Genomic DNA, 27,533 nt, shown 5'->3' with positions numbered 1-27,533 from the left:
CTAGTATAAATATGTTTTGAATTTAGGCAAAAAAATTCCCCTTACCTGTCCATATTTAGGGTTATCTTCTCTGGGTCTATTCCCAGAAGCAGAATAGAAGCAGGTCACAGACTCAGGTTCCTACACATATTGACAAATTATGAGGCTTGCGTTGAAGACAACTTTGGATGGGATATTTTTTTCTGGATAAACTCTTGGAAAAAAATGATCTATCTTTGGCCTCTTGAATATACCCATTGGCTTTTGCATTACAACTAATAAATATTAACGTGGAACAAATTAATCAATTAAGACAAAAATTTCCAACAGGAAAATACAAATAGATTATCCTAGCTTTTAAATGCATGCTTTGCAAAATGCCCTAGGCCCTTAATTTAATAGCATAGTAACTCCCAGTTGGGAAAGGTAAAATAATTACCGGGGAAAAAAAGTGCTTTGTCCTACACTTTGAATTGAAAATCACGCACCAAATTGATTTTTGTACTGTCTCCTCATGTGGGTGTATTTGTCTGTATTGACTGGAAATTTTAAAAGATTTTTTTTTTGTCTCAAACAATCCAGTAGGCTAAAGCTATAATAAACACAATTTTAGTACCAATACAGAAGAACACAGAAACGATTTTGCTAACCTTTAAGGACTCAGGAACCTAAGAGCAGCACTATATTAGATCTATGTTATGCAAATTCCTGGAATAGCAAAACCTATTAATGTTTTCAAGAAACCTTTTGAGCCTTTACAAAGCTCATCAAAGCAAAACTGATCAAAGTCCTGAAAGGCATATTATATAAAATAGGAACACAAAGCAGAAAAGTAGCATACTACATCAAGACACCAACTTCATTTCACATCTGGCTCATAAACCAGGTTCCCTAAATACAGTCTTCTTTTTTTTCAATCATCAAGTTGCACTAGTGCAGATGATGGTTTCAATTCGATATGCCAACTGTGTACCTAAAAGGGCCAAAGAAATAAGTAGTGTGATATATAAAATTTTAAAAATTTGATTACACTCATATTTTTCTTCCTTCCCCTTTCTGTATTTTTCTAATTTTCTTGAGTGTACATAAGAAGAAAAACCCATATTTTAAAGCCTTACTATTACCGGAGAAATAATAAGCCAAAGGAGGCTTAAGCATACTTTAGAAACTTGGCATTTCTGCCTCAGGGTCGCAGTTTTTTTATTCAAAGTAATTTGAAAGGCTTTAGAGATACCTGAAACATCTGGAAGTACAATGAGAAGGAATCAAATGTTATTGTGCTCTTTTATTGACTAGAAACTTAAACTGTGGACATAAATTTTTTGAAGTAAGATGGGGATTATAGCTCACCCTGAGGACAGATTTTTCACATCTCTTTGAGAAAGGAGAAATGTTTGGCTGCAGATAACTAAGCTACCACAGTCCTTTGATTAAGGTTTCAGGCAGACTGGGGTTAATCACAAGACTTGGTGATTAACAGGCTGTTTTCAGAGAAATCACCGAGTATCTCCTTCCCATCTGCTTCCGTTTCAGGAGGCTCCAGATTGTGGAAGGGTTGGGTTTTACAGCCACGAAACAGAAACAGCCTAAGTGTGGGAAGGTAGTCACGACTTGATGTGGTGGTGATGGAGGCCGGCTCTGGGCACCCGCCCACGACATTAAGAGAGGACTCACTGCTTACTTGTTTGCTTGTCTCTACCCGTCCCTGGCATTGGCAATGCCACACATCCCTGCTTTGTGCAGCTGAAAATGAAAGAAATGGTGGGCTGCATTTTCAGGTAAATCTCTTTTCCAAATAAAGACTGAACTCTTCCTATGTTACTGTCCTACCCCTCAAACCTAAAAAAATTTTTGAGAACTGAAAGTTTCATTCTTTTTACACAAATGGGGCTCCTTCCAGGAGGCAGATGAGGGACTTAGAATAGTCAATACAATACAGAAGAACAAAGTTGGAGGAGACACACTACTCAATTTTAAGACTTACTTTGAAACCATAGTAATTAAGACAGTGGATTATTGGTGGAAGAATAAACACAAGGATGAATGGAACAGAACAGGGAGCCCAGAAATAGACCCATATAAATACAGTCAACTGATCTTTTACAAAGGAGCAAAGGCAATTCAATGGAACAAATATAATGTCTTTTCAACAAATGGAGCTGGAAAACTTAGATGCTCACATGCCAAAAACTTGGATGCTCATATGCTAAAAACAAACCTAAGCATAGATCATATCCTCTCACAGAAACAACAATAAAACCCCTCAAAATGGATCACAGACCTAAATGTAAAAGCAAAATTATAAAACTTCTAGAAGAAAACATAGGAGAAAATCTAAATGATCTTTAGTTTGGTGATGAGTTCTTAGGTACAATACAAAAAGCATGATCCATGAAAGAAAAGATTAATATTGATCTTCACTGAAATTAAAAACTTCTATTCTGGGAAGGACAGTGTTAAGAAGATGAAATACAAGCGACAGACCAGCAGAAAATATTTACAAAACACACATCTGATAAAGGATTTGTATCCAAAATATACAAAGATGCCTTAAAACAATAAGAAAACAACCCAATTAAAAAGTGGGCAAAAGATCTTAACAGATGCTTCCACAAAGAAGATATACAGATGGCAAATAGCATATGGAAAGATGTTCAACATCATTTGTCAGTTGGGTAATGAAAATCAAAACAAGAATGAGGTACCACTACATTAAAATAGCTAAAATCCAAAAAACGGACAATACCAACTGCTGGTGAAGATGCAAAACAAAGTAACATTCCTTGCAGGCAGGGATGCAAAATGCATGTATGGCTACTTTGGAGGAAAGCTTGGCAGTTTCTTACAAAGCTAAACATAGTCTTACCATACAATCCAGCAACTGTATTCCCAAGTATTTGCCCCACTGATTTGAAAACTTATGTCCACAGGAAAATCTATCCATGAATGTTTATAACAGTTTTATTTATAATTGCCAAGAAATGTAAGCAACCAAGATGTCCTTCAATAGGAGAATGAATAAACAAACTGGGTTCATCTATACAATGGAATATTATTCAGCGATAAAAGGAATAAACTATCAAGCCATGCAAGAACACTGAACCTTAAACATATATTGCTAAGCGAAAGAGGCCAGTCTGAAAAGGTTACATACTGTATCATGCCATGTACATGACATTCTGAAAAAGGTGAACTTATAGAGAGAATAAACAAATTAGCGGTTGCCAAGGCTTTGGATATGGAGGAGGGATCGACAGGTGAAGCACAGAAAATTTTTTAGGGCAGTGAAACTGCAAAGGCAGATATGTGACACCGCCTCTGTCAAAATCCATAGACACTTTACAGCACAAGGAGTGAAACAAAAGATGCAGATTAAAAAAAATCCCTCAGGAGGTTAGAGATCTCAGGATGGAACGCAGACTGTGACAAAAGAATTTGATATAATACAAATTTATGAAATAACCTCACTGAAGGGAGTGGGGCAAGGGAGGTGGGGAAGATGCTGACAAATAATTTTGGAAATGAGTGGAGTATGTAAGACTAAAGGCAAAAACACTTGTACAGAACACTGTATTCTATGTTATCTTGATAAAGCTTGTTTCACATGGAGGTACAGGCAATCGGTCTTAAACCACTATACATATATACTTGAATTAGACACTTAAATAAATAGATGGCAGATGGTGTGAGTCAAATTTCTCACTGTTGGAGGGGGAAGTTACAGACAAGCAAGGAGAAAAAGCTAGAACAATCCATGTGGTAATAGATAAGTTAGAAAAATCAGTATGAACTCAGACTTTGCTAAATATAGATACAGATACTGTATCTATATTTATAGACATGTATATATGCATGGAGTAGTACACCCACATATATTTTCTTGCTCTCTCAGCTAAAAGGGCTTAGAAGCAATGACGTCCCAGTACCAACAAACACACCTACCGTCTAGATCTTGGTTTCTAGTATCATTCTTCAATAAAAGGAGCCAAGGATCCTTGGCAAAATGGTGGTTGCTAAGACGGGGGCAGGGAATATACAAGCATCTAGTTGGGTCAGAAAGTAAGGAAGTGTCCAGAAACACAAAACAAAATACAATGATGGGAGTATGTCAAAGAAACACAGGAGTCAACTGAAAGAGCGCCGAATGTCCAAAGCTGGAAGAATTTGAGCAAGAAAATAAATACAGTAGCACTGGATTATAACCCAAGGTATAAAATGAATACCCATGAGTTCATACTGATAAAAATAATTGACTGAATAAATAAATAAACAAATGTAGGAGAAGAGGCAAATCTCCCATGCAGAAGAATCCCAAATAATTTCTGTAGATAGATGTTTGTTATCAAGAGGTGGGGCATAACTCCCTACGGAAGCGTGGGCAGTGCGTAGTGACTTCCTCCCAAAGAGTCCAGAATGGAAAGGGGGATGCAGGAGAGTGACTTCACAGCGGAGAAACTTGGCCAGTACTACCTTAACCAGGTAGTGAGGGTCAACATCAACAAGGATAAGTCATACTGATAGTATGTATTCTTAACATGAGGTGATGAAAACGGTACTTTACCTCTGTGATCGTTCCCCCAAAAACCCATAATCAGAGTCTAACCTTGAAAAAAAATCAGAAAAATCCCAATTGAGGGACATTCTCCAAAATACCTGACCAGTATCCCTCAAATCTGTCAAAGTCATCAACAACAAGGAAAGTCTGCGAAACCAGAACAGCCAAAAGGAGCCCAAGGAGACATGCCGGCTAAATGTAAAGCGGTGTGCCAGGTAGGATCCCAGAACAGGAAAAGGAGACTGCATGAACACAAAGGAAATCTGGGTAAACAATGGACTGTAGCCAATGACGAAGTATCAATATTGGTCCATGAAAAAATGCTGAAAGATAAAAACTGTCAACCCGTAATTCTCTATCCAGTGAAAATATCCTTTAGGAATGAAGGTAAAATAAGGACATCTCAGATGAAGGAAAATTTAGGAGAATTTATAGCCAGGAGTCCTGTTCTACAAGAATGTCTAAAGGAAGTTCTTCAGACAGGAGGGAAGTGATAGCAGGAGGAAACAGAACATCAGAAATGAAGGAAGAACAGCAACGCAACCAAAAATAATTACAGAGCTGGGGAGGGGATGGTGCGAACCGAACTCTGACAAGATAGAGGCGGCTGTTTGAAAAAGAATTATCACAGAGGAAATTCATTCTCCAATATGGTTGAGATAACATTAAATAATTTTAAAAAGCCCTTTAAAAAAAACAACTGAAAAAAGTAGGCTATGAAACTATATATATAGTGTGAACTAAATTTTGTTTCTATATGTATATTTGTTTTTATATGTTAAATATAGAAATACATAGAGCCCTGGGTGGTGGCATTCATGGGAGATTTTTAAAAATACTTTTATGTTTCCAAATATTCAACATAAGCACCATTACATTTATGATCAGTAAAAGATAACCAATATTTAAAAAAATCTACTGTCTTGCTAGACTTTGTTTTAGACTCTTGGCATAAACATTTCCTTTTGGGCACACAATATAAACTTCAATGACTCATCTGAATGTAAATTTGGCTCATAGAGTTTAAAGACTTAGAATCAAATAGACTTTTAAAAAAGAATTCCTGTAATATTCTAGGACAAATAGGATTGTTTATGTCATCTACTGGTTCAGAACCCACATCGAAGTAGCTCAAAAGACTTAACAAGATAAAATCCTGTTAATTTCCACATCATACATGTTAAGAAGACAGTGAAAAAGAAATTATGATTCTGACTGAATGGAACGCATGGAATTTCTAAAGCACAATGCTTACAGCAATCAAAGCTATTGCAAAATGTGATGTCAACATTATTCTCATAAGTGCTTCTGTCCTATTTCTTCATAAACAAGGGATGAAGGCTAACCCCAAATGAGGTATTGATTGCGTTATGATGTTATCTGAGTACAACAAGAGTACAGGGACTGATTTTTTTAGCAGTCAGCTGAAAGCACCTCACGGCAGAGGAGTTGTAAACAGCTGGTATTTCCTGTTCCCTCTTCTCCTGGGCACAGACTTTCTCCCCATCTTCAGAGCTGAGCCCACAGTGGTATCTCACCCACACTGGCCAGAGTTGGGGTGGAAGGGCCTCATGACACACGCTAGATCAGTCAGTGTCCTTCCCACGGGTTTTCTAGCTGTAGCTGCTGGGGAAGAACCAGGGACTGTTGGCCGCCATGTTTCCAGGCTTGGGGAGAAGTAGAGCCCTTGGCTTCTATTAGCTGAAGGCCAGCTCCACACTGGCTCTTCCTGTGGACTGGGGATGTGAGTTCTCAACTTCCTCTCCCGTTTTCTTCTATGGTGGTTTGATGTGGGTTTCTGCCGCCTGTAACTTACATAGTCCTGAGTTACACAGTAACTTCGTGACTCTGCATTCTTGAGAAGAGGGACAATGTTTAGGGGGGTGTGAATAATGAAACATTCCTTTCTCAGAAATCCTTTGGGTTCAAATGCCGTTGCTCTTGTAATGTGTGAGGTATTTTGGCATTTAACTCCTATCTCTCTCAGTTTCACACTCTGATACAATTATCTGTTTACCCAGCTCTCTCCTAGGCTGTTTAGGCTATTAGGCTGTTTGCTCTAATTAGTTTGATTGAACTTTGTATCTCCAGAGCCAACTGCCTGCATGACACACAGTAGGCACTTAATGTTAGTTGATTTAAAAAGAATTAAACAAAATATGATCATTTTTCTTCCTTTACTTCTTCAAACTTTATTAATTGGAAATTTGTAGCTAGGATGTGAAAATTAATTTATTTAAGAATAAGGGGTTTGTTAATCCATTTAGTAGTATAGGAAACTATAAAGAGAATGATTAAACTAATTAAGAAAACAAATTGTTTCATGCAGGCCATAGCCATTTAAAATCACTGATTCATACAAAAATAATTTGTGGGCTAAGTTACAAATAATATCCCTCTACCTATTCATTAAATTAGGTCCCTGAGGATGTCTATTAAGCAGCACTTTGTTAGTTTGATTCATTTACTATTTGTGCTTGAAATATTCTATAAATCAAGTTTTTATTAATTCAAAAGGTGATACTTGCAGTTATATACAGAGTTTACTCACAAACATAAATTCTCTTAAAATCTACAAAATAAACGGAGGAGGGAAGACAAATCTAATCAAACTCTTGCTAATTCTTGTCTCATTTTTATTTCTTTCAGACACATTCTAATTTTATTCATGCCTCAGGTGCACACTACTCAGTATAAATACCCAACATCCAATCTATTACTACTCTCTACTGTTTATTATCATTAACAATGGACTGGAGAGGTACAAAAATCCAATCACACTTCATTCCTGGATACTCACTAGCACAGTGACCTTCAAACTAGGTCTCCAAACTCACTTTATCCTCAGCCTTCCGTCCTTATTTGTTGGTAACTGCGTCCTTCCACATGGTCAGGTAAAAACCCTAAAGACTCTTTCTCATCCTATAGTTATCCACAGGAAATCCTATGACCTCTATGTTCAAAATCCATCCAGAATGCAACACTTCCCACCACCTCGACTGCAACTATACCGTCTTCTTTATCTCTCCGTGAGATGCTACCCTATCGGCATAGGAGTCAAAGAATTTAGCGACATTGCCATTTAAAATTATTTCCATTCCCACCTGCTCAGCTATATGAATGAGCTTTCCCAGCACTTACATATACAATAACCAAAAAAAGGAAAAGAATTGATTTTAAACTCTTGTTGCATCTAGATAACGAATTCATTTTTAAAAAGCACCGAACTCACTCAATGATGCACTTCCAATAAAAATTTACTTTAATATTTAATAATCATTTGTGAAAATCTATAAAATATTTATTTTTGTTTTGACAACTGTATACAACTCACTGTCATAACTCACTCTAGAAGAAGAATTTTAATAGATACTTATACTCACAAGAAATTTTTAAACACTAAGATTTAAATTTATATATTTATTTTTGATATATGCAAATATAAGAAAGTGATTAATAAGAGAATTTCAATCATAAAAATAAATTACAACATGGAAGTTCCATATTAACCCAAGAGCTCACATTTGGACAGTTAACATGAAGGAAAATCATCTTCTATTTTCTTGAAAACACTGTTATACTTGGGTCTTTGTTACTGTAGCTGAATCTATATGTTGACTAATACATTGACACAATTAAAAAGTAATCAGGCCTGGAAAAAAAGTCACTACGATAGGATAAAATTCAATGGAGGATATAGAATGGGAATATGATCCAAAGGAGAAAAAGAGATAATATAACAGTGCAGCTGTTACAGAAAAGCTTGTTCAGATATTTTTTAAATGGTAACAAATTGTTTCCCACAATGCCTACCTCTGGTTTAATACACAGGAAGCATTCTATAAAAACTTACTAATTAATAGACTCGTGTCTGGGGAAGTCTGTTTGACCTAGAGGACTCGAACTAAATATCTTTTTATGGACTTGCAGATCAGATACCCCGTCACTTAGGAAAGGCAAATATCAATGAATTATTAGATTGGAAGACATGTGAATGCATGAGTTGGCTAGTTTGGCTAATTTGGATGTCCCCAAGTACAGGCATATTACAAATAAAATAACATTTACTATTAATATTTCACTTTCATCCAAACGTTTTGTGCCATGTAACTAAAATTTCAGCTTTAACATCAGACACGCAGAAACACCGGAATGGCCACCAGAGGGAGCCCAAGTGTTTTTCTGAATGCACCAGATAGCAAAGAGAAAAAAGAAGAAAACACACACAAAATAAAAAATTGGAGAAGTGGGGGACAGGGCGGGAGAGATCATTATCTATTTCAGTCACTTAAAAGTATATCTTGTTGAATGACAGAACCATTTTTGCATTTATATTACAAATTCCTTTACTAGGCAGCTGTACACTGCAATGCTTTGACACTTTTAAGAGGAGAATTGGGTAAACATAATGCTAAAAAATCTCACATACCCTAAAAGTAGAAGATCCAGGGTGGACGGCTGTGATAACATCCATGATTCTCTTCTGGGTCCCAAACAAGCCAGGCGCCTTGTCCAGCTTATCTTCATGGTCCTACTCTTACTTCCTGGTCCATCTTTGCAGTTAACTTTGGGTGTGGTTTCCTCACTTTGTTTGGGATCAAGCTATCAAATTACAGCACCGAGTGAGCACTTGGTGTGACTGGGGAATTTTTCATTCTCCTGGCTGAGCCAAATTACATGGACATGAAGATGAATGACTTTCCTTTTGGCATCCTGAGGTCTTCCCAGAACTGAGAACTGGACTGAGTCCTAACAGGATGCAAGAGGACCTCTATAAGGCTTCCCAGACCCAATCTCCACATAAACCAGAACCCAGGGGCCAACCTCAGGGATCCCCCTAGGCCAGAAAAATGTCCTGTAGCTGAGGAGGCTACAGACAAGAGGGTGATCTTATTTAGAATTAAGCTCCAGGGAAGCTTAATATAATATTTAAATTTGAAAGCAGTATCAAGTTTTGGAATTTTCCACATGCTTTATCTTATTTGATCTCCCAACAATCCTTTAGTTGTAGTACGTCAGGGATCACCATTTTATGGAGGAGGAAACTGAAGCTTGTGGAGCTAAGCGACTTGTTCAGTGTCACTGGCTATTAAGCGTCAGGGAGAAACTGACGCACTTCTGGGGACATTGACTATAACAATGAATGAGTATTGAATTCAGTCATACTAATGTCTTCTGAGAAAGAAAAGAAAACGATCATCTTCCTTTTCTTTCAAATTACAAGTAAGTGAAAGCATGACAGAAGTGAATTTAATGACTTAGCACTGTTTTACCCAGTACTTTCATGGTATGTTTTCCTAAGTTTCCTTTTCATGTCCAGATGGCGTCAATTTATCATGTATGCAAATATTAGCACAAACAAATGAAATCCCACAAGGTTAGGGCCTCTGCTGAATGCTACTAGATTTAACATGTTTATTAATATCTTGAATATGGAATCAAAAGCATTCCTACTAAATTTGACACTGACGCTTAATTGGGTGAGGGTGGCTGCCACTCAGGACTGGAAGAAAATTTAAAATGACCTTGACAAACGGAAAAGGAAAAAGGTCAAAATTCGATAGAAAGTTTTGCAGAGTGATTCATTTAAGAGAAGAGGGAAAAAAAAAAACAAAGGAGAAGAACAGAGATGAGGGAGCACTGGCTGGGCAATGACAGCAGAAAAGGAGCTGGAGATCAGAGAGAACGATTGGTTCAAAGGCATCAGCAATCTAGATCTGTCATTTTTAAAAAGAAAGCACAATATTGGGAGGCACAAATAGGGAGAAACTCAAGCTAATTCCTCATCAACATTCAAAATAGATCAGGCTTTAGGGAAAATAAAAAATGGTGTTTTGTTGGGACCCTGAAATGCCTGAAGCTTGGAAGCTAGATTTTGATAACTCTGAAAGGAATCCCAGATAGTGGAATGCTGAAAATAAAAGTTTTTTATTTTAGATCTGGTGAAATTAGCCTCAAAAGAGAAGGCTCTGGTGCTCTGTTGCTTCGTGCATGCAGTGCTCCCGGCCTGGAATCTCCTTTCCCTTCCACCTGGGTGACAGTCCTTTCCATCAAGAGTGCACGCAGGCACTTCCTCCTCTGAGGCCTGCCCTGAGACCCCACTTCTCCCCAAGGAGAACTGCACCGTGCCCTCACAGTCTCCTGATAGTGCGTACTGGGTGCCAGCACGGGGAACTACCTGGCAGGCGCCATCTCATTAATCCTCCTGGAAGCCCCCTGGGGTAAGACACGACCATCATTCCCACTCTGCAGATAAAGAAACAGAGGACTAAGCAGGCTAACCAATTGTCCATCTTCACATGGTTAGTAAGTGGCAGAGCTGGCCCTTAACTCAAGTCTGACGAGCTCCTAAGCCCATGTCCTCACACTACGCTCTCCTGATCACTTGTGCCCAGGATACTTCATGGTACATACGTGTTCACATGTCTGCCTCCATCCTGGGACCACATCTCCCTGAAGCAACCATGCTTTTTTTATTTTCGTAGCCCCACATGAGGCCTGAGATCAATCAATATATATGCATTAAATTAAAGGTTTTCAAGCAAATAGATGGCATACTCTATGGGTATTTCTGAATCATTCTTTGACTGAAGGAAAATAGAAAAAAAAAACTAAGTTGAGTGAAGAGAATTTAAACATTTATAAAAACTGGCAATGAGAATTCTGAACACATATTACTAAAGGTGGTTTTACAATTTCCTTTTCTGGAAATTTTAAAGAATGAAAACAGTTAAATATATATTTATCTATCCAGGCATATGTTTGCGTCTATATATGTATGTATGTGTATGTGTGTGTATATGGGCATCTATCTATCTATCCATATTCAATGTAATTGTACCTATAGACAAAGAGAATGACTACAGAATGTTTTACTACCTATGGACTCAGGGAAGCCTGTCTGACACAGAATTCTTATTAGAAAAGAACCCAAATTCTAAATGACATGTAATCACTAGATTAATTTACCCAATCTGAGAACACCACAATTTTCTCTCCTAAACATAAGACATATTTTGCAAATAATTTGGTTTCAATTTCTCAAAACAAGAACAATAAAAATTCAAATACAGTCATGCATTGCTTAACAACGGGGATACATTCTAGAAAATACGTCGTTAGGCGATTCCATCGTTGTGTGAACATCATAGAGTGTACTTACACAAACCTAGATGGTACAGCCTCCTACACACCTAGGCTATATGGTACTCATCCTATGGCTCCACCAGTATCTATGCAATCTGTGTTTGACTGAAATGTCATTATGTGGCACGTGACTGGACATGACCCATAGATGACACTGTATATTTTAGCCTCATAGTCAGTTGAGATAACGTGCTAGCAGCCCAGAGTTGCTGGTGATGAACAGAACTGCCTGCAGCAGAGGAAAAAATATTTCTGAAGACAGCAATACAGCTTTGGAACCAGCATTAGAGTATAGTACGGTACCTTATTATCAACATGACTTTATGTTCCTTGCCCCTGCTGATTGAGGAACTAATTCTCAGCAGCAGAGCGGATAAGGAGCACCCTCACCTCAAGGCTGTGCCATTTTTTTAAAGTGAGACCAAGGAGAAGCTGTTGGCTGGAGAGATTGTGGAATCTGGTTTCTTTCATTATTATTATTTTTAGCCATTTAACACTACCCAGGTTCTCTGTGATATCTTGCCCAAGTCAAATTCTGATTACAGGAGAGATTGAGAGAACAAATTCAAAGCAGGGTTAGATGGTACAACTCAGTGGCAAGCCTAGAAAACCATCAGCACGGCAGCAACATTAAAAAGTTCAACTCCGTAAAAGAAAATTTTAAAATATAGAGAAACCAAAATCAGAACACTGAAACCATCAGCAAATGTAATTCATAGTTATTATAAAAATAATTCTAACATATATTAATGAACCGCCACCCAAATACACCCCAATATGTGCCCTTTCACCAAGCAAACTCATGGCAAGCAGGTCCTGTGAACACTGCTGAGAACATTCAGAGGCAACAAACTCGTGGCCTTATTGCCAACAGATGGATCAACTTTTTAGACTCTTACCTGCATTTATTATTTACTGTTTAGATGAAGGACAACTACACATCATCTTAAAAATTCAATCAATATACCACTGCAGAAGCTAGAGAGAGACGGCACAGTCAGCTTTTATAACAGAGTAGAGGAACAGATGGAATACAAAGCAGAAAGAAATTCAACAAGGGTCTTCGACCCCATAAAATGCGTAACTCACAAACACAAAAACAAACATTTCTTGAGAGTCCTGAGAGCTGAAGTCGTCCTTGGCAGCTACGATACAAAGTCCCTGGTGTTTTCCAGGAGGTGGGGCAGAGTAAGCCTTGGCTCATGGAGCTCAACCTTCTAATAGGCCAGCAAAAGAAACGAGTGTTTACACACCACACAGCGCACCGATGGGGCAAGCAACACTGCGAAATCTAATCTTCCCTTGGGCGATAAACAATTTGTCCTTCAAAATCAAAATGAGTAGGCCCCAGATTTTCTGTCTTTAGCGTTTTGTTGGTTTGCTCTCCTGCACAGAGCTTGGCACCCTCACCAGTTCCATACGTTGTTTGAGGGTAGGGACAGCGCTAGTTACACCATTTCTCTCCCTAGAACAGAGGAACTGGCTGCCGGGGAAACCTGTGAACTCTGGCCAAGATGTCTTGATAAGTTCCCGATGCATATCAGTCATGTTTTAAAGCAAGATTTTAAAAACTGCGCCACAGAAAACTGCTGGTTTGAATTCAGTAGGTGTTCTAAAAGCTAGAGTTGAAAGGTTTTACACGGTTTCATGGGGTTGAGTTTCTTATATTTTAAGTTTGTGTCAGGATACACAATTTCTTTTTTCTTCCTCTGACCTAGAATCATAGTCAATCCATAACGGTAAAATAAGACGTCATCATTTAACTGGTGGAAAATATTCTAAGTTGTTTTCTCTAACTTTGAAAAAGAGCAACAGTAGAGATAAGTTATTATATTCCCTAAAACGTCCTAAAATTCCTAACCTTTGATCCTAATAGTTACTTGCTTACTATTATTCTGTTGCCTTCTCCTTAAAGAGAATTTCATGAACTGTGTAAATTATTTCTTCACCACTTGCCATTTCAAGCCTTTTGCCTTTATAATAATTTCTAAAGATTATTCTTTATATAAGTGACTCATGATTTTTAAAAGTTTGAGAAACTCCTATTTTATGTAATCTTCTTAAAATGAGCTCTACCAAATAGTTTTATAAGACCCACAAGTTCGCTTGTTATTAATCACCAGGATCAGTTCTTCTAGTGTTTGGGAAATCTTTGAGCTCTGAATTGATGGCATTTTATAATGGGAAAGTAGTCTTCCATATTCACCAAGAAGCATGCTAATCACACTATCAATACAACATATTCTCAATACTGTAACTGCCTAAAAAATGGGGACCCCAAATGATCCTTTTAGAAACATATGTTTGTAAATCAGAAAATGGGATTATTTTGTAATATCTTCCTGAGTCTATTTTCTGGCTCTTTCAACACTGAGGAAGAAAAGTAGAAACTTGTAAAACTATAAAACCCTATAGCAGTTGCCTCTCAAAGGGATGGAGCACAGTAAGTAACAAAATCTACATAAGTAGCAAAAAATTATAGACCATCTCATTTCTTCAAAGGGCAACTGTAAGATTCAACTCTAAAGCTTTCTTGTAAATGTGATTTTTTAGCTTCTGCGTTAAACATGGTCAGTCAGATACTGCATATACAGAAGATGGAAAAAATACAAATTAAATAGATCAGAGAAGAATTTCTTTATAAACCAACAGCCCCCAACAATCACAACCCTACCAAAACAGTCGACTTGCTTTATTGGCTCCATGTCATTTTTCTAATATTTTAATCAATTATTTTATGGGTTCCAGTATCCTGTGTCACCAAAAGTTAAAGGATGTCCCTATCAATTACACTTAGTAGTAGAACAAATAATCCAGCAGGTTAACTGCCAGCCCACTTGTTTCTATGAAAGTGCAATTTATGAAAGGAAAGGTAAAGCTTGGTCTAGAAATAAAATGTAAGTGGTGAGGCAGCTAAAAACACCACTTACTGACGTCTGCATATTTGATTAAAAGTTAAACATGGCGATTCACAATATCACGAGTAGGAATGGAAAGAGAAAATATTCTTTCCACCAAGAATCTGTTTGGACACTGAAACAATAGTCGAAGTGCTTTTGTTTCAGTCCACAGGCATACCATTGCTATTTAAAACATACAGGGAATGTAATATTGCCCAGCATGTAGTTAAAGAAGGTAAAGGACAAAGGAAAGCATCATAAACAACTTGTCTCTTGTAAAGGAAAAATTTCAATTAACACCACTTTAAGGGTCTTAGGCTTCTTTTTATCTTCCTAGAGCTTCACCTCTAATCATGAATATCTTTCATCTCATTTGCTTTACTCTGACTGATGGCCTGGGAGCGCTTTCCTAACAGCACGTGGTGACATGACATCCACTCTATTTACTGATAGAGAAAAAGTGTGCTTTTCTGTTTGCTAGAGAATTTGACAAAGAATGGCTGAAATAAACACAAACAAGCATACACTATGACTAATATTGGGGAGACAGCCTGGCCAATGCCCTAAATCTTTCACTGCAACAGGCTGATAACAGCTCACTGTAGCTGACTTTCTGCAAACTTCAAATTGCTATTTTGTCATGAAGTGAGCCACATGGTGACAGCTGGTAGGCTCTCGGCTTAGAACGTTGTGTCTGTCGTCCCACTGCAGGGAGGTCCAACCTAAAGGTCACTGGGGGCCTAAGAAAGACAGAGCTTCCTTTGAAGCTTAGAATATTTTAGACCTCCTAGGGCTTGGCCATTCTGTGTGTGCTCTCCACATCGCTCACAGTCCCTTGATGAGGAAGCATCAGGCCCTTTTATCATCTGTGTTTGGCTAATGATCTGTGTACTATTTGTTGTAGTGTGCTTTGGGACATCCGTGTCCAAAATGGTGACAAGATCAGTTTGTCACTTTAGATACTAAAAGCTGTTACTTTTTTGACTCTCCATGAACCTGATTATCTACAGCTTTACTTAACACACAAAGATATTTTTTTAATAGCAAAAGGTCAATGAAAAGGTTCAGTGAGGAAAGGTATTTTAAAGAGAGTGACAAAAGGCAACAGGGTGCTTACTTTATAAAGGGTAGGACATTTTTCAGAGGGAGAAAAAAAGCTAGAAAATGATACAAGGCTTGAGAAAATAATAATTAGAATAATAGTCCTAACATTTACTGAGCTCTACTGTACTATACTTTCCCTAGATTATCTCATTCAATATTCACAATGGCCTTTTAAGGTAGTCACAAGTAACATTCACATTTTAAAGATGAGGCAAGGATGTTTAGAGAAGTCAGGTAGCTTGTGCGAGGCCCCACAGCTAGGAACTGAAATCCTTTGCTGAACTAAGCCCAGTAAAATGTGGGTGTGACATTTGAAGTGACATGGCTAGGTCTTGGACCCAAATTTGCAGCAGTACGGCAGTGGGCCAGAATTCCCAACTAGCCTTTTAAAACTAACATTGTAAAAACAAGAAGACCTAAAGAAAGATAGAGTCAGATCTCTGAGAAGGGATATAGAAGTCATCTGAATTTAATTAAGATGATACCTCTGCCCACAGACACAGGACCAAAAGCAGGGAAAGGAGCGGGTGACAATTCTGTGGCATTGCCACTTGGGTACAGCAATCAAGGAACACAATGACAGGGTGATACATCTGAGAGCCACCAGGCACCGCTTCACATGAATCACTACATGCTTCCACCATTAACCCTTCCATGTTACGTCTAAATTTGGATTCCAGTTAATATAATTAATATCACTATTATTAGCTGCATGCAAAGATGATGCCACTACATCAGTACTCTCCTTAGAATGCCGTTGGGCACTGGTTCTTAGTGAAAGGTTTGTCCTAAACCCTCTATTCCCTTACCTGTTGTCCCTAAACAATCATGCCAATTAACTATTTTTGGCTTCCAAAGAGAAATATTGACTTTAATGCACTTGGATACAATTCAGCAAATTCATCAACTGACCTTGAATTTCATATTTTGTATTCCTACTAAGGAAAAACAACTAATTTTCTATATGCTGTTAAACAAATGATTTATTCTACTGCCATGTATACATCATGGGAAAAAGAAAACTTAGCAATGTACTGTTTGCCCCTGGAATAATCTTTCCTCAGCCCAGTTAATATCAAGGACATGTGACAACGATGTCACAGCAATCAACCTTCTCCCCTTTATATTTCAAAGTGACTCACCGAAGATGCCAGAATAAGATTAGAAAAATATTTATTGCTCTGCTGAACGTGGATAAAGAAATTTCTTTGCTGATAGGTTACCATGATTATTTTTTACCTTATGACAGTTTTTAGGAGCGAGGCAGAAAGAGGAGCTACTCACATTCTCCTTGTCAGGAATCCCTAGAAGAGGAAAAAGAGAGAGAGATCATGAATTGTAAGATCAACCTGCAAAATGGAACTGAAATCCTTCACTGAATCAAACCAAGTGAAATTTTGGTGTTTTCAATTTGTGTTCCCATGAAAACTTACATAATGCTACTTAGAAAAATAGCAGCATCTATCAAAATCTCTAACTCAAATAAAGCAACAAATCAGGAGCAGGGCTGTGTGCCAGGCAACAAAATGTCACACTTGTTTTGCTTTTCTACCATATTCTTTACTTTCCCAGAGGTACAAATTCATCCCTAGTTCATTTACATCACATGAGCAACCAACTCCTCTGTCTTGGAGACCAGAACCCTCAGAATTTGGACACACACATCAACTCTTAAGTTGCACATACTGTATTTTTACCTTTTCAAATCACCTTGCACTTCTCCACGTGCAAGTTGCACAGAAAACTCACCAGAACACAACTTCCATTTGGGGCAAAGCAAACTCCTGCTGCCTCCAAGTCGGGTCTGAGCGTGGCAATGGCTATTTCCAGGGGTATCCCCGTTTTCTTAGTGAAAAAGTTACTCATTCATCCATTCACTCACTTGTTCATCCATTTACAAACATTTCATGAGCATCTACTACAGGCAGGCCCCAGTCCTTTGCATCTCCTTTGGGGCTGCTACTCTGACTGACATGGTAATAAGCCATACTGGGAGGTCCACAGCCCCAGCGGAGTTTAACGCCCCCAGTATAGGGGGCACAAGTGATCTTATATTGAGGAGACAGAAGCACAAGTGGTTTTTATGTGTAGCTTGCACCCAGCTTTGAACCACTGGGGCAGTGTGAGGTGGTTTGCAATGTAAAAATATATGCGTCCAAATTCTGAATAAACAGAACATCCTGTGTTTAATAAGGACTACACAGATCTACAATATTGGCATTAAAAGCACTGAGTGCCCATCCTAATAGGCAGCAATATAGTACACAGGAGGAGTAAGAATGGAAGAGACTATTTGGAAACATTCCCTAATTAAACTTCGACCTCCAAATTGGGATAGCAAGCACCAGGATATGAAAGCTCCGGCAGGAAGTAGGGGGATAGAGAGGGTTGCCACCTCAAACAGAGAGTATTAATGGGCATGTTTTCCATCACTTCCCAGGTCTGTCAGAAAGAGTAAGGGTGGATAATGTCAGCACTCTGAAACTCGTCTTGAATCCATCCATTCATCCATCCATCCATCCATCCATCCATTTATCTATCCATTCATCCATTCATCCATCCATCCATCTATCCATCCATTCATTCATCCATCCTCCCATCTATCCATCCATTTATCTACCCATTCATCCATCCATCTATCCATCCATCCATCCATCCATCCGTCCATCCATCTATCCGTCCATCCATCCATCGAGTCATCCATTTATTCAACAACCATTTGAATGGACTGGAGTTGATTAAATGAGGAGATACAGGGATGTAACAGGAGCTTACTTTTCTAGAAGGTTTAATAAGAAAAATACATAGTTGCACAAATCACTATACCGAAATGGCTGGAAATTAGGGTATCTGCAGAGAAATAATACTGAAAAGGTGATTTGGGGCCATCCAGGAACTTGAAAGTTGGGTTAAGGCATTAGCAATCTTGGAATTTCACCTTCCATGGCAGGCAATGGACAATCATTAAAAAGTGTTTTGAGCAACAGAGTGATATGATCAGGAAAAAAGAGGGAAGGTACTGTTCAAAATTAAAAAACATTTAAGACATAAAAACCAGATGCAACAGCATGGTCCTTGATTGAAGTTCAGTTTAAGCAATCAGGTACAAAGACATTCAGTTGGGGAAATCTGAATATGGACTGAGTAGTGGATGTTATTAAGGAAAATCCTACCAGTTATTAGGTGTGATAATGGTGGTGTTGTTTTGCATGGGAAAGTCTGTATTTTCAAAATATCTGCTTAAGTATTTGGGGTGAAATATGCATACATGATTAGAAGGAGGAAATATGGCAAAATATTAATATTAAAATACATATTGTTATTAATAATAAAGTCATATTTAAGTAGTAAAATTTTAATATTAATTAAATTGAAGTGATGAAAACAGTGGGTATTAACCATATCATTCTGTATGTTTGAAATTTTTCACAAGTAAAAAGTAGATTAAAAATGGTTCCGTGTAAGTCAGGTGTAGGGTAGACCAAGGGTGGGGTACTGAAGGTTCAGAGCCAGTTGAGCTATTTTTGCCCTCAGGTCAAGAATGTTGAGGCCCTCAGCCAGGTGGCTGCAGAGGAAACAGACAGGAAAGAATACGAACACCATGAAGGAAGGAGGAAGGGATGGACAAGTGATTCACCTGGGCAGGTGGAGGTGAGAGAAAGGAGGACTCCAAAATGGTTGAGGTTTAGGGCCCGGTAGGGAGAAGAACAGTGGAGTTATCAACAGAAAGGCACTTTCAGGAGGAGGGGCCGGTTTGGGGACAATCAGGATGTGTTCCGTCACTGACATTTTGAACTTCAGACGCCAGCGGGACATCCAGGTGGAAAGAGAACCAGAAGACATTTGGAAAGCTAGGCTGCCCTTTGGAGGAATCAAACAGAACTATTGGTTCAGAGAGTAGGTGTATCAATGGCAAGAAAGGATGAAATGGTTGAGGGGAAAGTAGAGAGGAAAACAGCCAAGGCTGGACTCTTGGGTAATATCCGAACTTTTGGGTGAGAGGAAGAAGTACCCGTGAAAGAGACAAGAACACAAGTGGCCAGAGAGATAGGAGAAAACCAGGGTAATGCAGCAGAGCCCAGGAACCATGGGAGAATGGAGTCTGAACATGGACAGTCTTATTCAAAGTCAGAGAGAATGCGGAACGACTGAGTCTGGTTATTGGTTGATCACTGGAGACTATAGATGGTTCAAGTCAAGAGGTACGGGGCAGAAGCAGATGCTGAGGGGTTAAAGGGTGACGGGTGGTGAGGAAATAATAGCTGACATCATTTGAGTGCTTATTATATGCCTGGCACCCTTCTAAACACATGACATGTTTTGCTTCATTCAAGCAGCGCAACAATCCTGTGAGGAAACCGAGTCACAGAGAGACTAAGGGCCTTGCCAAAAGTCACAGCTAGGAGTCAGCACAGCTAGAATTTCAGCTCAGGTACTCTTCATGAGCCAGTCATCCCTAGATCAGCCAGAGGAGAGAAATCAAGAACAGGGAAGGAAAGGATAGGAAAGAAAGACCTGCCTTCCTTCCCTCCCTCCAGGACAGAAGAGAAACAGAGAGAGAGAGAGAGAGAGAGAGAGAGGGAGAGGAAGGGAGGGAGAAAGAGAGAGAGAGAGAGAGAGAGAGAGAGAGTGTGAGCAGAGGCTGCAAAGAAATTGTGAACAGGAGCGAAGGAAGGTGAGGAAGCTCACCTAAGATCTAAGATCTTGGACAAGCATGGCAGAGGGTCACCTGTAGAGAGTGACAAATCTGGGAGAGTGGAATTCAAGGAGCTAGGAAGAGGATTTGCAGGGTGACCCATTGACTGCAGATGTCTGGAGTGGAAGTGCTGCTCGATCCATCACTGTGTCTAGTTGTCGAAGTGCTCCAGCTTCAAAAACACAGTCCTTGGAACCTTGTCATACATACACATACAAGAGCCAAAAACGGGACTCAGAGCTACAAGGTGCGCCTCCTAGGGACGGTAGTGAGGGCTAAACAGCTGCTCCCGACACCCACAGACAGATAAGCAGACTCAGGACCCAGGACTCCTTTGAGTCTAGCAGGCACCCACCCACTAGAAAAGAGAATCACAGACAAAAACTTCCCTTCTTTTATGAACAGCCAGAGACTGGTCTCTTATAAAAGGCCTGGAATTCGAAGAGGCCATGATTTACAAAGAATGCCTCACGCTGCTTCTCTCCTTGACTAATAGCGCCAAAATAAGCAAGCAGTGGGGCCCTCAGGTGTCTAGAGGTGATCAAGACATGGTTCACGAACCCCATTTTTCAAAGAGTACAGGAAACGACACAAGATTTCACTATAAAATGAAGATATGTTAAGAAAGTATTCCAAGTAGGCTGAAGTTTCAAGTGGCAGCAGAGGACAGCTCCCGCTATCAGCTAAGACCACAAAATAAGACTGTATTGATATATACATATTTTTAAATAACTCGAGTGTTGGTTGGCAAGTCTGTCTAACCACAAAAGAGCCTGGAGATTTATGCTGTCAAGCTGGCATAGGACATATTTTTTTGTCACATGAAAACACACACCACACAACAAATTTTTAGATACAAAATGTTCCCATTTTTCACTTACTGTCATTGTTAGAGCCCGTTTCCATAACACCATAAGGAGGAGCCAGAAGACCTGCCATGTACTGTCGATATTTCTGAAAGACAAGATTGTAAACTCAGTGCACAGATATTTACTCACTTTGAGCATTCATTTATTTACACGTTAAAAAGCAGAAACACTGGGTGTCAGGAAGCATCGGAGTCTCGTATTTATAGAGCCATGAAACGTGCTGTCTGGGATCTGTGGTCTAAAATAAAGATGCTATGTTCGAAATAGGTCTTCCTGGGTAAGACTGAATGTGCCCCTGCCCCGGGAGGGGGGTTCTGTCCCAGCCAGTTCATTTATGCGTTTGTGACTGATTAACCAAATTGCACGGGCTGTTACGCCCCCACCCCCTCTTGCTCCACTTCTCACTCCCGCAGACACGTGCTCAGGCTTTCACAGAGGGAAAAGACACTCAGTTTTCATAGATGCAGATACAAGTAAATGTGCCGCCTTCTTAATAGGTGAATGGCACGGAATCAGCTTTCTTTCAGAGCAAAAAGAAATGCATCTCTAGAAAAATGTGTTTTGAAAGAAGCTGATTCCATTTACCTACTTCCTTTTACACTGTACACCTGCCCATTCCGTGACCTGCAAAGAACTTTTAATATGTTGTCAAGTAAAAGAGTTTGGCTTCATTCGGAACTATTTGGATTCCCTTGAATTGTATCCCCCTGACTTTTGGTCCAGGCATGCTTTAAGATCTGGGGCTCAGCGATGTACATTAGCCCCTATAGTCTGTGCTGTTTGGATGGGATAAGGGCTTGGAGAGCATACAGCAATCTGGAGGATCCAACAAGAGGGGTGACATTTACAAAGAATGGGAATGAATATTAGACATCTTCTCTTCTCAGGTGCTAAATACAACCTCCTCCACTCCCAGAATGAAAGCTGGGCAATTTTATTTATTGCCTGATGTCATGTATATTTATGGTTTATAATTAGGGTGACACATAAATGTTAAACAGCATCAAAAGAATCAACACTCTACAATGTGCTTGTGGGTTACACAACTGTCAGCAGAAAGACTTCATCTGTAGCAATGGGCAGCTGGCAGCACGCAGTGTTCGAGCAACCATCTGGCCCATTTGGTAGATCTGAATGGTGTTTGTAATGCAACATTAACGATTTCTCCAAAGAGCCTTCTTTTAGTCAAGATGTGACTAGCTTTTTTTTTTTAAATCCTTTTTTCTTCTCAGTCTGAGGCATCTATACTAACACCTGCATGCAAACATTAAAAATCATGATTTTCTCTGCCTCTGAGTTAACTAATCACTCACACATACCCACGGGACCCATCTTCCTCCCTGAATTCCTGACATTTCCTTTGACAACTTCCCAATTCTGATTCTCTTCTTTCTAATGACACCATCTACTCTCTTCCTCACGAGAGAGCATGGATTAAGCACATTTCTGGGCATCACATCACGCTGGACTCTGAACAAAGCAGGCTCAGAGAGAGCAGACGGGGACTGGGTTAGGTTCTAAAAAGGTTTTGTGACCCCCACAGCCTTTTGAGTTATTCCTCTTCCTGTTAGCAATTCCCTACCGGGCTCCTAAAAGCAACAATCCATGTTAAACAAAAGGAACCATTTTGCTTTGCTTAGAAATGGTGCTTGGACACAGCGGATGTTCTTTGTCTCAGGCACCTCAACGTCAATGGCCATGGACTCTTCGAAGCACCTTCCTGAGCCCTACATAAATGAGACTTCGCCTTCCTTAACTTCACAGCACTTGGTCTGTTGCTCACTCACGGAGCACATCATCAGGGCCCCTGCTTTTGGGAACAAAAAATAGAGCAGCCCTTTGGGGAGCAGAGCGTGAGCTGGATTTCAGGACGGGTATGGACTGAACACCTACTATGTGCAGACAATGTCCTAGGCTCTGAGCTCACTGCAGAGAACAAGCAGACAAGGCCTCTTGCACTTGTGAAGTGTCTATCTCCTGCAACATAGGGCACCACGGCTTGCACACAGTATAAACTTACTACTCATCTGTTGAATTTTAGAATGTTTATGGAAAATTTCAAACGTATATAAAAATAGAATACCACATACCTAACGTCCAGCCTCAATAATTATTAACTCATGACCAACATTATTTCATCTACACTCCCATCCACTTGCCCCTTCCAGAATTATTTTGAAGCAAATTCCAGATATCATATCATTTAACCCATAAATATTTCAGTTGTTGCTGTTACGTGCCATCAAGTCAGCTCTGACTCCTGGCGACCCTCTGAATGAGTGACGGCCACAATGCCCCGTCCTCAGCAGCCCTCCTCAGCTCCTGTAGACTGATGCCCATGGCTTCCTTTATGCAGTCAATCCATTTCACATTTCATCTTCCTCTTTTCCTGTTGCTGTCTACTTTTCCCAGCGTTATTGTCTTTTCCAAAGAATCCTGCCTTCTCACGATGTGCCCAAAGTAGGAGAGCCCTGGTTTTATCATTTTTGGCTCCAGCGATAGTTCAGGTTTAATCTGCTCTAGGACCCACGTGTTCATCGTTCTGGCAGGCCAGGGTATCTGCAGAGCTTTCCTCCAGTACCATATTCCAAATGAACCAACTTTTTTCCTGTCAGCCTTCTTCACTCTCCAGCTTTCGTTCCCGTTCATAGTAATTGGGCATACGAGAGTGTGGGTAATCTCGGCCTTGGTGTCTCATGATGCTTCCTTATACTTGACGATCTTTCCTAAATCTTCCACTGCTGCCGTTCCCAGTCTCAGTCTTCTCTTGATTTCTTGACTGAAGACTCCACTTAAATTGATGACTGAACCAAGGTAAACCTTTAGCAATTTCAGAGTCTTCACCGTCTATGGCAAAGTTGTGGAGTTCTTCCGTAGTCATGATTTCGGTCTTCTTGATGTTGAAATGCTGCCCCGCTTTGGCACTTTCTTCTCTCCCTTCTGTCAGACGTCGTTTCCAGTCATTGCTGCTTTCTGCCAGTAAGATGCTGTCACCTGTATACCTTAGATAGGAATCTCTAAAAGGCAAGGACTCTTTCTTTTTTTTTTCACACAAAACCACTCTACCACCATCACAACTAAGAAATGTAACAACATCTCCATAATATCCAGTCGACGTTCAAATTTCTGTTGCATAAATGTCCCTGCTGAATTGAATTTGAAAAGTACTTTATTTAATAAGACAATATTGGTTTGAGTATAACACCTTTTGCTATAGTGGAGACTACAAAAACAGGGTTCAAGTATTTATACCTATAAATAAAAAGTCAACCTTTTCAAACATTTTTTAATAAACAGTTACTAAAGCAGGAAAATTGATTTCTTATGTAGCACCCTGCAGAGCACGCTATATTAATTAGGATAAAAACAGCTAACTGGAATAAAACCTGTAACAGAAAATTGAGATTCCAACATTATTTACAGACTGCTTGATCTTTGGGCAGCATTTCATCTTCCAAGCACCAGTTAAAAAGCAATCTATAAAAGAATATATCACAGGAAAAGATGCTGACCTCACTCATGACAGAAAAGCACCTTAAAACTACAGTGCAATACCATTTTTTACTTGTCAGATTTGGCAAAGTTTCAAAAGTTTGTTGGGGGCTGGCCCGGTGGCATAGTGGTTAAGTTCACATGCTCCACTTTGGCGGCCCACGGTTCAGGTTCACAGGTTTGGATCCTGGGCATGGACCTAGCACTGCTCATCAAGCTATGCTGTGGTGACATCCCACAAAAAATAGAGGAAGATTGGCACAGATGTTAGCTTAGCAACAATCTTCCTCAAGCAAAAAGAGGAAGATTGGCAACAGATGTTAGCTCAGGGCCAATCTTCCTCACACACAAAAAAAAGTTTGCTAACAGACTATTGGTGAGAGTGGGGAAAACAGGTTCTCTCATACACTGTTTATCGGAGTATAATACGATACAACCTCAGTGGAAGGAAATTTGGAAGTATCTATTACATTTTAAAATGTGTATTTCCTTTAATTGAGCAAGGAACCTCCCTTAGAGGGCAGAAGTAGAGCCTCCTGAATTACCTGAATACATATGCAAACGTGTATATGTTTGTAATAGCAAACGAAACAACAACAATAACAAACAGCAAGTAATCCAAATGTCTACAAGTAGGTGACATTTGGGTTACTTTCAGATAAGCAGATGAAGATGAGTTCTTTCCTGATAAACAGGTTATGTTGGAATATTATACAGCCATGAAAAAGAAAGAAGCAGCACTACGTGTGCTGGTATGGAATGATCTCCACATATACTGTTAAATTTTAAATAACCAACTACAGCACTGTGTGTAGAGTATGCCATCATTTGGTGGGGATCAAAGAACAAACGTGTGTATGCAAATGTTCAAAAAGATTTGTAAATGTACAGACTATCTCTGGACGTATACACAAGGAACAAAGACTGCCTCTGGGAGAGAGACCTGGCTTGTGAGGCTTAAGTGGGAGAGAGACTTAGTTTTCACTCTTCTTCCTTGGGTGAGTCAACACTGAGGCCCCATGGGATCACTCACTGTGTCTGTCTGCCCAGGGGCTGGACTGGCAAGGATGGCCTGCAGTGGCCTTCAGTATCAATCATCAGGGTGTATGTGGCGCCTGGCAGCAAGGGATAATGACAGCAGTGGAATGAGCAGACACCCTTCTCTCTTAGTTTACCATGTGGAGGTGGGAGTGATTCCCTTTGACTATAAAGTCCTGCAGAGGTGAGGGAAATCAGAGAGTTTAGACACCAGGCTCCCTGCAATAGGGCTTACCGGCACTAAAGTGATGAACCGAAAAACGAGAGGTGACTGTAAGGAAACCTAGATTGTGGAGCAGCTCATACCTTCATGGAAGTTTAAAAGCCACTTCAAGCTTTCTGAGAAACAGAATAAAGCCAAAGGGAACTAATGAAGGCCATGCTTCATAAGGCTCCGCGTGAAAGTCAGCACAAGGCTAGCTTAAAACCGAGGTCGGCAGTTTTTCAGAGGTGACCCAGCACATTTTATGGTGGTCCCTCCATGTCACCCCCACACACCTCCCATACCCCAGCGGCTGGGGTGCACAGTGACCTGGCTGAGTCCCTTGACGATGTTCTCTTTGGGGTCCTGCTTGACCTCCCCCTGCAAAGCCTTTCCCTGGATCCCAACACACTCTGACCCCTCCAAAGCTTCCATGGCCTCACTCAATCGTTTTTAAATCTCCACAGGCAGTCGGGAAACAGCCAGGTCTGTCACTGCTGCAGACACTGCTCCACACCATGAAGGACCTGGCTGGAGCGATCCTCAGCATCCCCGCTCCCTAGCCCTCCGGGGGCTCCGAGGGCACTTAGGAAATCTGCTGTTCATAGGATAAGAAAACCACCAGGGCCTCCAAGGGGCTTAGAAGAATTTGGCAGGCTTCGTTCCTTGGATCCCCTCCTAGCTTTGTCACTAATCAGCTGGGTCCCCTCATACAAGTCCTCCGAGCTCTCTGGCTTCAGTCTCCACGTCCATCAAATGGGCGCTCTGAATTAAATCCAATGTTCGTAAACCTCGTTCTGCAGAACCTTGGGTGCCCTGGAGGACCCTCAGGCAAGGGCACCATGCAAGCAGAGCCTGCAGCCCCTAAGGCAAGTAGTGTCTTCAGTTTTATCTGTTTTATAAACTAGGGTTCCAAGAGCAATTTCATTTGAAAGATGACTTTTGCTTCTAAAAAGTAAAAGTTTACAAACCACAAGATTAAATAATCTCCAAACTTCCAGCCAGACAGATGCCACTCAAAGATTCCCATGAAGAAGCGACAGAGACCAATTTGGGATTTGCCTAGGAAGCATCAGGGATTCTCCTCTCTGCTAGGAAGGCTTCTATGATTCTGGACTGGCCAAGAGACAGGTTACTCTGTACCTGGAAGGTGTATCAACAGAACTGGTACTAAGAATTTAACTGAGATGCACCACAGTGCAATGCTGACCTTCTCAACATTGAGACGCCCGCGTGCAGACCCCCAGTGTGGCATCCAGCAGGGCAGGAGGAGATGTGAGAGGGGTTAACAGGAGCTCTTCCTGGAACTTAAATTTTCTTCTCTGTCATGCAGTTTAAAGGATTATTTTTATACTTTTATATTATGGAGTAGAAAGCCAAATTTGCATAAATTTTAAAGATTAAAGCGCGAGACTTCAAAGAAATTTTGAGCTTGCTGCTGGCTACTTCTAGCTACAAAGGGTCTAGACTCCGGGCATTATGTATTGATTTCCTCTGCATTCAGGGAACTTCAGTGGGAAAAAACCAAGAACCTCTGATGTTATAGAAAGTA

At 40.0% G+C, this 27,533-nt stretch overlaps 1 protein-coding gene across 20 annotated transcripts in view; it reads right to left on the bottom strand.

Annotated features, from left to right (window-relative positions):
* RAPGEF4 (Rap guanine nucleotide exchange factor 4) overlaps window positions 1–27,533 on the bottom strand; it is a 296,495-nt gene that overhangs the window by 110,841 nt on the left and 158,121 nt on the right. For 12 of the 20 annotated variants that reach the window (XM_023622000.2, XM_070242021.1, XM_023621998.2 and 9 more), the window contains 2 exons: window positions 21,262–21,334; window positions 16,969–16,988 (listed from right to left, as the gene is read on the bottom strand). In XM_023622000.2, the coding sequence (XP_023477768.1) occupies window positions 16,969–16,988; window positions 21,262–21,334 (93 nt within the window). Of the gene's footprint in view, window positions 1–8,963; window positions 12,843–16,968; window positions 16,989–21,237; window positions 21,335–27,533 lie in introns of those variants that run through there. The other 8 variants (XM_070242008.1, XM_070242011.1, XM_070242010.1 and 5 more) reach the window with 3 other exon arrangements.

Source organism: Equus caballus, chromosome 18 (assembly GCF_041296265.1).
Source record: "Equus caballus isolate H_3958 breed thoroughbred chromosome 18, TB-T2T, whole genome shotgun sequence".
Taxonomy (NCBI): Eukaryota; Metazoa; Chordata; class Mammalia; order Perissodactyla; family Equidae; genus Equus; species Equus caballus.
This window is presented reverse-complemented; position numbering and strand designations above follow the sequence as displayed.